Below are 14,387 nucleotides of genomic sequence, written 5' to 3' on the forward strand. Positions count from 1 at the left end.
CCCACACTCCTGTTCGGCTCCGAATCATGGGTCCTCTACCGGCACCACCTACGGCTCCTAGAACGCTTCCACCAGCGTTGTCTCCGCTCCATCCTCAACATCCATTGGAGCGCTCACACCCCTAACGTCGAGGTACTCGAGATGGCAGAGGTCGACAGCATCGAGTCCACGCTGCTGAAGATCCAGCTGCGCTGGATGGGTCACGTCTCCAGAATGGAGGACCATCGCCTTCCCAAGATCGTATTATATGGCGAGCTCTCCACTGGCCACCGTGACAGAGGTGCACCAAAGAAAAGGTACAAGGACTGCCTAAAGAAATCTCTTGGTGCCTGCCACATTGACCACCGCCAGTGGGCTGATAACGCCTCAAACCGTGCATCTTGGCGCCTCACAGTTTGGCGGGCAGCAGCCTCCTTTGAAGAAGACCGCAGAGCCCACCTCACTGACAAAAGGCAAAGGAGGAAAAACCCAACACCCAACCCCAACCAACCAATTTTCCCTTGCAACCGCTGCAATCGTGTCTGCCTGTCCCGCATCGGACTGGTCAGCCACAAACGAGCCTGCAGCTGACGTGGACTTTTTACCCCCTCCATAAATCTTCGTCCGCGAAGCCAAGCCAAAGAAAGAAAGAAGAAGACAGTAATATTGAACAAATAAATGTAAAAGGGACCAACTCACATAAGTACAGGCTAACATGGATGAGCTGGGCTGAAGGGCCTGTTTACCACTCCATGTATCATCTGGCAGAGAGGGAGGCCATTTGCAACATTGTACCTATGCTGGTTCTGTGATGACCCTTGGCCCCTGTTCTTCTCCAAAGAGACAATCTTCTTTTTTCTTCTTCTTCTTTGGCTTGGCTTCACGGACAAAGATTTATGGAGGGGTAATGTGTGAAAGTTTGTCCTCAGCCCTTTAACACAACTTACTTGAGAGCAACACAATGTCGTTTGGCCATGTTTTGAATTGGTCACCTGTCTTCCTGCCAGTGGAAGCAGTTTCTGGTTGCTTTCCCTGACAAAGCACCTCTATTAAATCTCCTTCAAACATTTCTGCTCAAAGGAGGCCAACCTCATCTTCTCCAGTCGCTCAACACAGCTGAAGTTGCTCTCCCTGGATGGTAAGCACACACACCTCACTGACCGATTCCTTCAGGATCTCTCATAGCCCCTCCGTCAGGACTCTGTGCTCCCAACACCCCAAAACCTCACTTACACATTCCATTCCAGATGTTCACTTGCATTTTCTCCACAGGAACCGAGGCACCTTCAGTATTTTGCTGATGTGAATGAAAGCAACATTTACACAGTAACAAACAGGAAGATGTACAACACACCAACAGATTACGCCTTCTGCCTCAAGGTAGATGTTCAACAGCACATAGGTGTGTAAGTGTGTGTGTGTTGTGTTGTTACAGATCATGGCCATAGGATGGCAGTATTCACCACCGGTGACCATATTGGAGGCCATTTGTCAGCGGGAACCTGTGATAAATGTGCTGTCACTTCCCGCTGCACTTTCTCCAACTGAAGTGCTCCACAGCCCAGCCTGGGGTAATGAACCATGCTGGTCAGCATCGTGTGACTGGCCCAGCACAGCCCAATGCGGTCAAAGATGTGGCAGCAGGAGCAAACTCCTTAGATTCCCCCACTCCCACCCCCCTAGCTTGCCCCACTGCTCATGAAGATCATACTGATCAGGTTTTGTCCCTATCCTGCACTCCCACCTATCCATCCCATCCTCTCACCACTTTTCTTCTGATCTACATACCCATGCCTCATCAATAAAGGCTCTGAATCCACCCCACTGAGATTGTTTGAAGCCTTACCATCCTGTGAGAGAATATGGCCCGGGATGATCATTTTCCCCAAAATTCCTGTCTCTGCCATGTCGGAGCATCATCCCCCATCCACCTGTCAACACCCATCAGGATCTGATGTTTCAACCAAGCCCCCCCACCCTGCTCACCTCCAGAAGATTCAAGATTCTTTTTATTGCCATGTAATAAAACAGTGTATAATTACTTACATCAAATTGCCTTTAGTCTGCTGTAAGACAGACAAAGATGCACCACCAGCAGAAATTGCCTGGTGTCCCTTCAGCAAAAGAGAGTCCCTTCAGAGTCACTGAGTGTCCATGGATTCGCCTCCAAAGCTCCCGCAGCCTTTGGACCAGTCCAAACCATCTGCAACCCAAGCCCAGCTCTAAACCTACGACATGATCAGGAAGCCCTCAGCACCCTCGGTACCCTCTCGCATCCTGGTTCCAATAACCTCTACCTCTTCAGCCAGTCTCAGGCCAGTCTGCAGCTTGGTGTGAGTCACCAACAGCCTGAAGCCTATGTGGGTTCCTCGCCTCAGGTTATCAACAGCCCACTTGCCTGTGTGCTCTTCAGCCGCAGAGCCCCTTGCCGGTCAGCCAGTGTGGTCACCGTCACATAGGGTCGTCTCCTCTGCTTCTTCTCAAAACCAGGGGTGTACTCCCTGTTTTCTGGTGCCCTGCGCCAGTTCTCTGCTTCCCCCAGATTCTGGAACCCCTCGTGGGCTGATGATCACAGGCACCGTCATCTTGGGCCCCAGACCCTGCGGTCACAGGATTTTAAAATAAACCACCATCGACCCCGTTAACAGGCCGTTTAAAGCTTGTACAGAGCCGATAACAGTCACACTGGGAGGAAGGACCTGTAGGGGAGTGCTGTGTCTCCACTCCCTGCTCTCCACCAGCAGCAGTGCTGCCATTACAGCTGCTCTGGGCAGTGCTGCCATTTTTATACAAGCCCAGCCTTTCCAATTTTTCCAGGTGCATTAAGTTGGCCTTCTCTGAAATGCTTCCAATGTATCAGCATAGTTTCTGATTCAGGAGACCAACGCTCTACACCAGATTTGTTCTCACCGTTACCTTGTACCATTAAAGTGCAACCACACTCTAGCAGGGGTGCAGGGGTGCCGGAGCCGCACCAGCACCTCAAGGGCCCACTTAAGACAGCAGTGTTGCCCCCTCCCCCACCACCCCTGCTGAGCGCTATTCTCTATTATGGACATGCTAGTTTCTTCCACGACTGGTCAACCTACTTCGTAGTGCTACAGTTCGCTATCAATTATACAACGCCAAATGCAACATGGTGGCCACCAAGGCCATGTCTCATGAGAGCTTCTTGTCACTGTTTTTGGTGAGCTCCAGCGCCTAAAAACTTAGCACTGCACCCCTGCACACTCGGGCATCCAACTCACCTTACAGTAAATGCCCACATTATTAGCTTTCCTCCTCATTTGCTGTCCCACTGTGCACCCAGATCTGGGACACCCAGATCCCTCTACAATCTCCCACCATTCAGATCATAAACCCTTTCACCTTTCTCTGCCAGAATGGTCAACCTCACCATGTTCCCACATTGGCCAGATCTTAGCCCACTCACCATCCTTTCCATCTCCCCCTGTAAGACATAGGAGCAGCATCACGCCATTCAGCCCATCGAATCTGCTCTGCCATTGGAATCATGGCTGACGTACAAAGGATACGGGAGTATCAGAGCTAGCTGAGGAACAGCTTCTACCCACGGGCAGTGAGAATGCTGAACGACCAAAGGAACTGCTCACACTGACCATCCAAGACTCTCATATTCATGAAACAATGTTTATTTATTCATTCATTTGTATAGATGAAACACTTGCCCTGTATATCTATTGTTTGTCTGCACGTGTGTTATGTCTGGTTGTGTGCCTGCGTGTTTTGTACTGAGCAGTGGAGAACGTTGTTTTGTCAGTTTGTACATGTACAATCAGATGATGATAAGCTTGACGACTTGATGTATTTTTCCTCTAAACCCCATTCTCCTGCCTTCTCCCCATTACCTTTGATGCCCTCGCTAATCAACAACCTATCAATTTCTGCTTTAAATTTACCCAATGATTTGGCCTCCACAGCCTTCTGTGGCAACAGATTCCCCAGATTCCCCAGCCTCTGGCAAAAGAAGTTTCCCCTCTAAAGGGATGCTCTCTCGAATGACTGGAGACACCTTCTTCTCTCTCTCCAGTCTCCTTATCTCCTCTTCACAACTTCCTTTCCCTCTTCTCTGTGTGTTTTCAGAATATTTAGTGTCCATACCTCTGAGATTTTATCAAGTCGATTGTGACCGTGGATGGTAAGAGCTGAGATCCTAGACCTAGTCCCTGTGGTACACCACTCATTACAACTTGCCAACCAGTAAAAGGTCCATTTACACCACCCTGTTTCCAATTTACTTTGCACGAAAACACAATGAACATGTGTCATGTTGTCAGGGGCCCCACTGTAGCCTGCCATACCTCATGTCTCTGTGGTACAGGGAGAGGCAAGGCCAGCCTGCAATGACTACTGTGGTCAGTGTTCCGGTGTTGCACAGAATGGCTCAAAGTGTCAGTGTCACCCAGAGGCCAATACTAGCTAGGACGTAGAGTGATCACTGTCGCCCGACACCCCATGTTGGTCTCGGTGAGGCCCTCAGGACCATTCCTATCTCAGCATACTAGTCCGTCTCAGAGGGCCTCTGGGTCATGCATCCCAGTTCCCAGAGTAACCGTTAACTCCTTAATCCTATCTCATCCTTCCTCCAACCAAATGTTACCTCTCCCATATACCTCTCCCCAGCTCTCAGAGTCACCGTACCCCCACAGAATTAATCTCCCTCCCTCACACCGTCCCTCAGTGACCCTTCTCCCCATACCCAGGGTTCCTGACTGCACCCCCACCGACGTTAATCCTCCTCCCTCATCACCTTCGTGCTTCTAGCTGACAGTGAACCTCCGTGTCCGCAGCTCGCTGGGGCGAGGAGTGGGCGGGGGTATTTGGGGGTCCTGTGCTCCGAGGATGAGCAAGGTCGAACGTGCTGGATGACAGCTTTCCGCATGCACAAGGTGAGACGACACAAAACCAATGGGGTCCTAGGGTGCAGAGAAGGAGCTGGAAAGGGGAAAGGGAGCATGGGGGAATGGTGATGGAGGAGGGTGGGAGGGAGTGGGGGGGTGGGGAGAGAATGGGGTGGGTGAGGGGGAGGGAGTGTGGAGTATGGGGGAGGGAGTGGGGAGGTGGTGGAGCGTTGTGATTTGGGGACAATTGGGGTGGGGAAGAGTGGTTCCTGGAGGGAGTATACTGAAGAAGGTGTGTGAGGGGCTGGATGGTGACTGCCTAGTGAATGGGGGCATAATGAACTGAGAATCCTGGGTGCAATTCTCCAGCTGTAATGATCTCTTGGCTCCTCAGCTGGGTCCACAACTCTGCCTCAACTACCGAGTGATGCAGCAGAGAAAGAACCTGAAATCTTCCCTCAAACCGGGTGCTGTGGTGAGTTAGTTCGGTCTCCACCACACCACCACCTCAGCGCATTCCTTGCTACAGGCCAAACCCCAGCAACAGGCCAAACCCCGGCAACAGGCCAAACCCCGGCAATAGGACAAACCCCGGGCCAGAGGACAAATCCTGGCACTAGACCCAAACCCCAGGAACAGGACAAACCCCAGCTACAACAGGCAAATCCATAGGAACAGGCCAAACCCCGGCAACAGGCCAAACCCCAGCAACAGGACAAACCCCGGGCCAGAGGACAAATCCTGGCACTAGGCCCAAACCCCACGAAGAGGACAAACTCCACGAACTGGACAAACCCCAGCAAAAGGACAAACCCCAGCTACAACAGGCAAATCCATAGGAACAGGACAAATCCTGGCAACAATCCCAAATCCCAGCAACAGGCTGGGGATTCCTTGTTCAGGAATCCCTGGCGCAGATCACACACATTGTGGTGAATGCAAAGACATACTCTAACTCTAATCCCTAGACACATCACCGATTTCCCCTGGCAGTTTACAAGCTGAACTGAGACCCTGAGCCCCAAAATGAACTCCCTAAATCCAGTCAAACAGTGCCAGCAGTAACCCATTTCCGTTTATACTTCACTCACCAGTGTGAATTCAACTTATCTCACAGTTTGTAACTCTGGCTCCGGACCTTCTGTCCTGGCCTCTCCAGGATGGACAGCTCGGTGGATCTTGCCGTCCATCAGGGGGCCATGATCCCAGACCAGTTGGTGGGAAAGGGAAGGACTGCCAGTGCTAAGGGCTTCCATGCTCAGCGAGCCAGCTGGGAGGTGTCCTGGGCTTCTGGGAGTTGGAGCAGAAGTAGCTGCTGATCAGGGCATGAATCAGGGACAGGAGCAGGACGACCTGTGGCCAGTGCTTATTAGCACTATGTGCTTATTAGGCAATATCATTGGTTGGTATAAACAGCTGGGGTAAATCGAACAATGAGGCCCAGGAAACAAATGTCTGCACTGACCATGATGCCAAGCTAATAGGGTAGGAGGGGTGAGCTTCAGGAATTAGCAGGTCAGCGACATGTAAAATGGGCAGGGTTGATTTCAGCCCAGAGGTTTAAACAAAATTTACATCGCGGTAGAAGCCATTTAAATCCCTGCCGTTCAATGGCCCCCAAATTCACCAGTAACCTGGTACATTTTGAAGGGAGGGAGGAAACCTTCAGACATGGGGAGAACGTACAAACTCCTTACAGACGGCACTAGATTCGAACCCGAGTCACTGGCGCTGCAACAGTATTGCGCTCACCACTACATAAACCATGCTGCCCCACACTTTGTGCAGAGCTGCTGGCCAGAAACACAGGATGGACCAGTGTCCTTGGAGTCATGATTCAGTTTATTCTCACGTAATAAAAGCAGTGTCATATGACAAGAAATTGCTTTTGTCTGCTCTAAGGCAGACAGATTCGCCATCGGCAGTAATTGCCTGAAGTGCTTCTTACAGTCAGAGAAAGAAAAGCAAAAGAGAGTCCCCCAGAGTCACCGGATGTCCCACAGCCTCCTCAATCACGCAGAGTCCAGTCCAAACCAACAGCAGCCTGAGCTCCAGATCCGAACCTCTGGTACAATCAGGAACCCTTCAGCGCTCACGGCACCTTCTCACATCCTGGTTCCGATACCTGGTACCCCTTCAGCCAGTTTCGAGACAGTCTCCAGCAGTCCTCAGCCTGGTACGAGTCCCTTGAATGGTCTCCAGCAGTCCACAGCCTGGTACGAGTCCCTTGAATGAAGTCTCCAGCAGTCCACAGCCTGATACGAGTCCCTTGAATGAAGTCTCCAGCCTGTGGTGGGTCCTTCAGCCGCAGAACCTCTCTCTGGTCCTCTGTGTGGTCACCATCCCGGGGTTATCTCCTCAGTTTCTCCTTCTCAGATGGGGGGGTGGACTCATCGTTTTCTTGTGCCCTGTGCCAGTCCTCTGCTTCCCTGAGTGTGCAACCCCCTCGAGTCTGTTGCCGATTATAGGCGCTACCATCATGGGTCCGGACCCCGCAGTCACGGGATTTTAAATAAAACTACTGACGGCTCCTTTAACAGGCCCTTAAAGCCAGTGCGGAGTTGACGGCAATTGGCCTGGGTGGATGGACCCCTCCCCTCCCTGCTCTCCCTGGATCTGCACCAATGGCAACATTGCCATTACAGCAGCTCTGGCAGCACCCTCCATTTGTCTGGATGCTCACTGACACAACTCTTGTTCTCTTTCCACTCAGGGAAACGTTTCAGAGAACTGCCTGGTCCCCATGGATTTCTCGGGATGTAAGGGGAGAGTGATCGAGAACCCCAAGGAGGCTTCACTGGTAGCCGAAGAGGAAGCTTATGCCTGGAGGGTACGAGTTTGCGCACAGGAGGCGCTCCCTCCACCCAGGTGGGACTACAGAGTTCCATTTGGTGTGGGTGTCGGGGGTTTCTGAACAACCTGAAGGACCCTGCTGGAGGTTATTTGGATGCCGCTGCCATGAGAGGTTTCCAAACACTGAACAATAGTGAGAGTGCGGAGAAGTCCGTCTTCAGCCATTAGGACGCTGGCTCTTCGAAGGCATCAGTACCACCCCCCACCACTGCTCCACTCCACCGCTCTGAGTTGCTTTTAAATGCTCCCATCAGCGACAGATGTCCTTACTGTACGCTTCTCAGACTTCCTTTGCCTGTCACTCTCCACTATTGTCTCCTGGTGACCAGTCTTCCTGCCACCCAAAACTACATCCTCTCTGCTTCATGCTCCAAAAGTAACATTGACTTTCCAGTCTCCCCAGGCTCTCTTCTCCTAATGGCTGAAGACGGACTTCTCCGCACTCTCACTATTGTTCAGTGTCTGGAAACCTCTCACGGCAGCGGCATCCAAATAACTTCTGGGAGGGTCCTTCAAGTTGTTCAGAAACCCCTGACACCACCCACCCCCAGTGGAACCCGATAGTCCCCACCCCCAGTGGAACCCGGTGGTCCCCACACCCAGTGGAACACTGTGGTTCATCGCTCAGTGAAACATTGTGGTCACCATACCCAGTGGAACACTGTAGACCACTACCCATGAAACACTGTAGACCTCCACCCAGTGGAACTCTGTCGTCCTCACATTCTATGGATCACCACTGTCTCCACACCCTGTGGAATACCGTCGTCTCCACACCCAGTGGAGCATCGACATCTCCACACCCAGTGGAACACCGTTGTCCCCACACCCAGTGGAACACTGTCGTCCCTGCATCCTGAAACACTTGTCTTTATTCACTCAATGTTTGAGGAAGGGCTGAGGCCTGAACAGTCCGTAAAATATCTTGGCCTCCTGTGCATGCTGCTGTAGTTCCACCAGCATCTCTGTGTAATGATCGTGGTGTTGAGTTGTACGCGGAGAGGTATTGGAGTCAGCAGTGTTGGGACCCGACAGGGTTACAGGGCACAAATCCTGAGGACCCCCACAGCTGTGTTCCAGGTCACAAATCCTTTGTTATGATCCACTGACATTGTCTCTTGGTTTCTGCAGAAGAAGGGTTGGCAACGCCACAGCCTTCCCGGTGCCGGACAGGGCAGCAGCCTCTGCACAGGTGGGTCCATGGTCAAAGAACAGGCAAAGAAATGACAGCCAGAGCAGAGCTCATCTGGGCAGCACAGTGCCAAAGACAGGGGTTGTCCCACTGTCTTTGTGGAGTTTGCATGTTCACCCTATGACCAGATCAGTTTGCTTCACTTGCCATTGCATGTGAGTATGTGGGTCACTGGTCACTGTAAGTTGCCCTCAAGGTGTGGGTGAAGAAGAGTATCGGGGAGGGGGGGGGGGCGTGTAGATGGGACTATGGTGATCATAAGGTCACGATATAGGAGCAGAAGTCGGCCCATTGGCCCATCGAGTCTGCTCCACCATTCTAACCATGAGCTGTTCCATCCTCCCACTCAGCCCCACTCTCCATCTTTCTCCCTGTAACCTTTCATGCCCTGACTAATCAAATACTTGTCAATCTCTGCCATAAATACACCCAATGACCACACTTCCACAGTCACCTGTAACAATAAGTTCCACAGACTCATGATCCTCTGGCTAAAGGAAAGTTTCCACTCCTCTGTTTTAAATTGATGCCCTTTTATCCTGAAGTTGTGCCCCCTTGTCCCACACTCCCCTACCATCCTTGCCACATCTGCTCTGTCCAGGCCTTTCACCATTCAAAATGCCTGTATGAGATTCCCCCCTCATCCTTCTGTTCTCCAATGAGAACAACCTAAGAGATGACAAAGGGATGAGTGTAATAGGATGTGAGCTGCTCAGGGTAGGAACAGCGAATGAAGGGTCCGCAGTATCACTCCTCACCTCCCTCCCTCACCGCGGTATCACTCCTCACTGCGGTATTACTCCTCACCTCCCTCCCTCACCGTAGTATCACTGCTCACCTCCTTAATTCCTTTTTTACTGCGATAAATTTACAAGTAAACTCAGCTATAATCTGGGTCCCAAAAGAAGCATAGGAGGATTTGAACCCTCACGTTGTGGTGTAATCATCTTGCGAGCTCTGACCTGCCCTGTTGCAGTCACAGAGAAGGGTGGGTTTTGTGTAGGAGTAATCTGTAGATCGGTCTCTGGCCGAATGATGAAAGCAGAGCTGTGCCCTGCTCCAGTAACACTTTGATTTCTTGTGTCTCCAGCAATTCACAAGTGCCAGCCTTGGTTTCATGGACGAATCTCGAGAGAAGAGGCTCACAGACTGATCGTACAACATGGCCACACAGATGGGTAAGGAGGCAGCAGTGGGTACTAACCGCTGGGCAGTAGAGGGGCAGATCATTCCACTCACACTGATATGTGAGCTGAGAGGCAGCGGGAATTTCACCAATCCCAGGTACGGTCAGGGCGGGACAGGAACAGGAGCTGTGATAAACCAGGCCATAAGTCCACAGGACTCAACACTGATACTGCCAGAGTAAATCGCTCACACTAACCAGTATCATCTGCTTCATCTACCCAGTACCTCCCTGCTCCCTGGTTTCACCTATCGTCTGACAGCCCTGATAGGCCCAGTGATAAACAGTATCTCAAAGTCAGGTAGTTTGCACCTTGGGGAACCTGGAAGCGGTGGTGTTGCCATATGCCTGTGGCTCTTCTCCTTCTTGGTGATATGGGTAGTATGTTTGGGAGTGTCCTGAGCACTCCGTCCCTCACCACAGTGTCACTCCTCACCTCAGTGTGTCCTCTTAGTGAAGGTGTCCACGATTTTGTCCTCGATGCCGCGGCTGCTCTGCTGCATTGGTCCTTGGTGTTGCAGCAGGTTTTGCAGCATTATGTCCTCATACTGGAGCAGTGCTCAGTGGCCTGAGCTATTTCTTGACGTTATGACTTCTGTCCCAGTCTGGATCTTGGGCAGAAGCCAGATGGGAATTTCACATAATTTATGCACATATGACCTTCATCCACCCATGTCTATCACTGTTCCTGATCATGAGCCCCTGTGCAGAGACATTCACTTCAGTCTCCCATGAATCCTGTACCGTGGTCGAAAAACCTTTCGCAGAGCCATTTCTATCATGTGCCTGGGTGCATTGATAATAATGTCTCTGCTTTTCTTTTTTTTCCAGATATTTATGTAGAATCTCCTTGGAGTGAGTCATCGTATACCGAGTGATGTTATCCTGGGTCTGAAACTGCTTAAGGGACTTGGAGAGGGTGATTAGTGCAGGTGTAGGAAGAGGTCAATGGGTATTCAGACCCAGGGCCATTGTAAGCTTGTGGCAGAACTGGAATGGGATCCAGAAGGATCTGTCCCTCACCGATATGTCTGTTAACCCCCACAGTCAGTGTGTGTGGGATCCGTCCCCCAATGAGGGTCAGTGTGTGTGGGACCCATCCCCCAGTGAGGGTCGGTGTGTGTGGGACCCGTCCCCCAGTGAGGGTCGGTGTGTGTGGGACACACTCCCCCAGTGAGGGTCCATGTGTGTGGGACCATCCCCCAGTGAAGGTCAGTGTGTGTGGGCCCCATCCCCAGTGATGGTTCGGTAACTGTCCCCAGTGAGGATCAGTGTGTGTGTGGGACTATACCCCCAGTGAGGGTCGGTGTGTGGGGAACTATCCCCCAGTGAGGATCAGTGTGTGTGGGACCATCCCCCCAGTGAGGGTCAGTGTACAGATCTCCACATACCTACGCTGCATTCAAGCAGTCCCTGGTACTCTGCACCACAGCCACGTTAGGACAGGCCTAGGTTTTGCAGGAAAGCAGAGACAGTGACCAAACTGGGAAGAGAATTTGGTGAGGACTACCGAGGACAGAACTAGTGTGCCACCAGCTCCTTGTTCTGCTTTGTGTGTTACAGAGTTTTTCTGATCAGAGAGAGCCAGCGGACACCAGAAAGCTTTGTGCTGACACTCAGTCACCATCACAAGACCAAGCACTTCCTGGTTGCTCCGGTAAGACCCCTCTGCTCACTTACCCAATGATGCAAATGTTACAGGAAGACTCCTCTGTAACTGAACACAGAGACTCTGCCAGAGATGACTCCACACAAAACCCATCTGACAGCTCACTCACCACCAAGCCTTCACTGAAATATGGAACATTAACACTCATGGGCAGGAAAACTGGTGCCCAATTCCAATCTGTGACCTGTCCCAGTGAGGGTCAATTTGTGGGGAACCGTCCCCCAGTGAGGGTCAGTGTGTGTGGGACCATCCCCCAGTGAAGGTCCGTGTGTGTGTGGGACCATCCCCCAGTGAGGGTCCTTGTGTGTGTGGGACCATCCCCCAGTGAGGGTCCGCGTGTTGGGACCATCCCCCTGTGAGGGTCCGTGTATGTGGGACCGTCCTCCTGTAAGCGTCCATGTATGTGGGCCATCCCGGTGTGTGAGCGATGGGGTGGGTGAAATCGGGATGGTGTAGGGTGACAGTGGGTTTTGCCTGCGCCTTACACAAATGTGCTGGAGAAACTCAGCAAGTTACACACCATCCAAGGGAACTGGGCCTGGGTCCTATGTCAGGCGTAATGAACATAGCCTTTACTTGGGGAACTTTATTCCCAACAGATGGTATGTGACCTGCTGTGATTCTCCAGTACCTTTGGGTGTTGCCCCCATCACCAGCATCTGTTGTCATTCCTGTTTACCTCTGTCTTCTCTTTCTGCCACAGTGTGAGGATGACGGACAAACATACCTCTCGGTGGACACCGGGCAGACCAAGTTCAGCGACCTGACCCAGCTGGTGGACTTTTATCAGATGAACAGAGGCGTCCTCCCCTGCAGTCTGAAGCACAGCTGCAGCCATGTGTCTCTGTAGATGCACACTCACCTCCAGCCAAAGCCTCTCGCTGCCTGGGAGGTGCTGAGTGCTGTCTGGATCTCCTGCAACTCTCGCATCGAGCAGGCCCTCCCTCCCTCACAGCCCTTCCTGTGGAGTTGAAGGCAAATCTCCTTCGATTTTCAAACCACCTCCGGCTGAGGTTCACTGTTTTCCCAATCAGTTATGGAGGTGAAACCAGGACTGTGTCGTAGTGTGTGTGTGAGAGAGAGAATTTGTGTATGTATGTGAGAGAGTGTGTGAATGACCATCACTGTGAGTGAGTTCTGGGGGAGGGGGAGAGGGAGTGACAGGGGAATAAGTGCAGGACACAAAACCCAGCATCGATAGAACTTTAAAGGCAGTCGTCGTTTTGGCCCAGCCCTTTTTCAGGAGTGCCGTAAAACAGGCAACACCTGAATCAGGTTGGGGGTGGGGGTGTAGGGGAAGGAGAGGAGCACAGGTTAGCAGGTGATAGGTGGAAGCAGGTGGGAGAGCTAGAAGAGGGAGGAGCTGAGGGGTGATTGGAGGAGAGGGTAGAAAGCTGAGAGCAATAGCTCTGATTGGAGGAGCAAGGGGAGCATGGGGAGCTGGAGGAAAAAAGACAGAGGGATGGGGAAAGTGAGAGGCAGGGGAGGGAGTTACCCAGAATTGATGCCTTCTGGTTGGAGACTGCTGGGACCTCATCGTGGCCATCGACAGCCACATCAGTGTGGCAATGGTACGTGGAAGTAAAATGGGTGGCCACTGGGAGGTCTTTGCTGTTGCAGTGGACAGAACGAAGGTGCTCCCAGTCTGCATCCAGTTTCTCCGATGTAGAAGGGGCTCCATCTGGAGTGCCGGATGCAGCCAATGACCCTGCAGATTCACAAGTGAAGTTTGGAGCCCTGAATGGTGGTGAGGGAGAGTGCTGGCAGAGATGTGGGGGAGAGTGAACATGGGGCTGGAGATTGGGAGTAAAGTGAGCACCAAGAACATGGAGTGATGGGACAGAGTGAGTGGGAGACTGTTCACAGAGTGTTTGACAGGCTGCAATGTGTTCTCTGCTGTCTGGGGTTTAAATTGAACCCGGTTTACAAAATCACAAAACTCCCAAATATACTGTCTTCTATTTTTATACGTACACTGAACATGAATCTTCAAGCATAAAATGATTTAAATTTCTGCACATGTGCTGTTTGGAGCACTTACTGCTTTTTGAGAGGTGTTACTTGTGTGTGTACCTTTCCTCGAGGACTGGGGATCTCTGGAGAAGGGTCTCCATGTTCCAACAGTTGGAATGGCTGCACTCACCAAGTTCCAATCACCCCACATCTGCAAAAACTCCACCAGCTTTGTTCATGAGATCTTTTATTTGCCGATTCTGTTCATTGCTAGCTTCCTGCTTTGGCTTAACTGCGGGGGGTGGGGGGTGGGCATGAAACAACAATCCCAAGGATAACACGCAAGAGTAAATAAGGTGATTGCAGGACAGAGGGTGGAAAGGTTTCAGGAAAGATGTGTGGATCTCGGGACTGAGGGAGTGTTCTGGGCTGGAAGTGGAGAACAACCATATCCCACATCCTGCTGGGGTCAAAGGTCTCTGTGAGAGGGGGCGTTAGTGAGGGGGGGGTCAGTAAGAGGTGTGAGAGGGGGATCAGTGAGGGGGATTGATAGTGAAGGGGTGTCAGTTGGGAGAATCAGTGAGGGGGGTGTCAGGTGTAGGGGAGGGTCAGACTTCATGTATTCAGGGTATTTGCTACACTAAAGCTCATTGTCAAATCCACCTGGGGCAAGGGTTCTGTGAGGGACCTGCT

At 51.7% G+C, this 14,387-nt stretch overlaps 1 protein-coding gene across 1 annotated transcript in view; it reads left to right on the top strand.

Moving 5' to 3' along the window:
- Positions 1–13,759, top strand: part of LOC138746668 (growth factor receptor-bound protein 7-like) — an 82,613-nt gene extending 68,854 nt beyond the window's left edge. The window contains exons 13-20 of the mRNA XM_069904959.1: positions 1,252–1,359; positions 4,791–4,889; positions 5,236–5,316; positions 7,555–7,671; positions 8,826–8,886; positions 9,977–10,064; positions 11,636–11,729; positions 12,445–13,759. Of these exons, the coding sequence (XP_069761060.1) occupies positions 1,252–1,359; positions 4,791–4,889; positions 5,236–5,316; positions 7,555–7,671; positions 8,826–8,886; positions 9,977–10,064; positions 11,636–11,729; positions 12,445–12,591 (795 nt within the window). The 3' untranslated portion in view covers positions 12,592–13,759. The remainder of the gene's footprint in view (positions 1–1,251; positions 1,360–4,790; positions 4,890–5,235; positions 5,317–7,554; positions 7,672–8,825; positions 8,887–9,976; positions 10,065–11,635; positions 11,730–12,444) is intronic.
- The last annotated feature ends 628 nt before the right edge of the window (positions 13,760–14,387 follow it).

The sequence above is a fragment of the Narcine bancroftii genome, chromosome 12 (assembly GCF_036971445.1).
Source record: "Narcine bancroftii isolate sNarBan1 chromosome 12, sNarBan1.hap1, whole genome shotgun sequence".
Lineage (NCBI taxonomy): Eukaryota > Metazoa > Chordata > Chondrichthyes > Torpediniformes > Narcinidae > Narcine > Narcine bancroftii.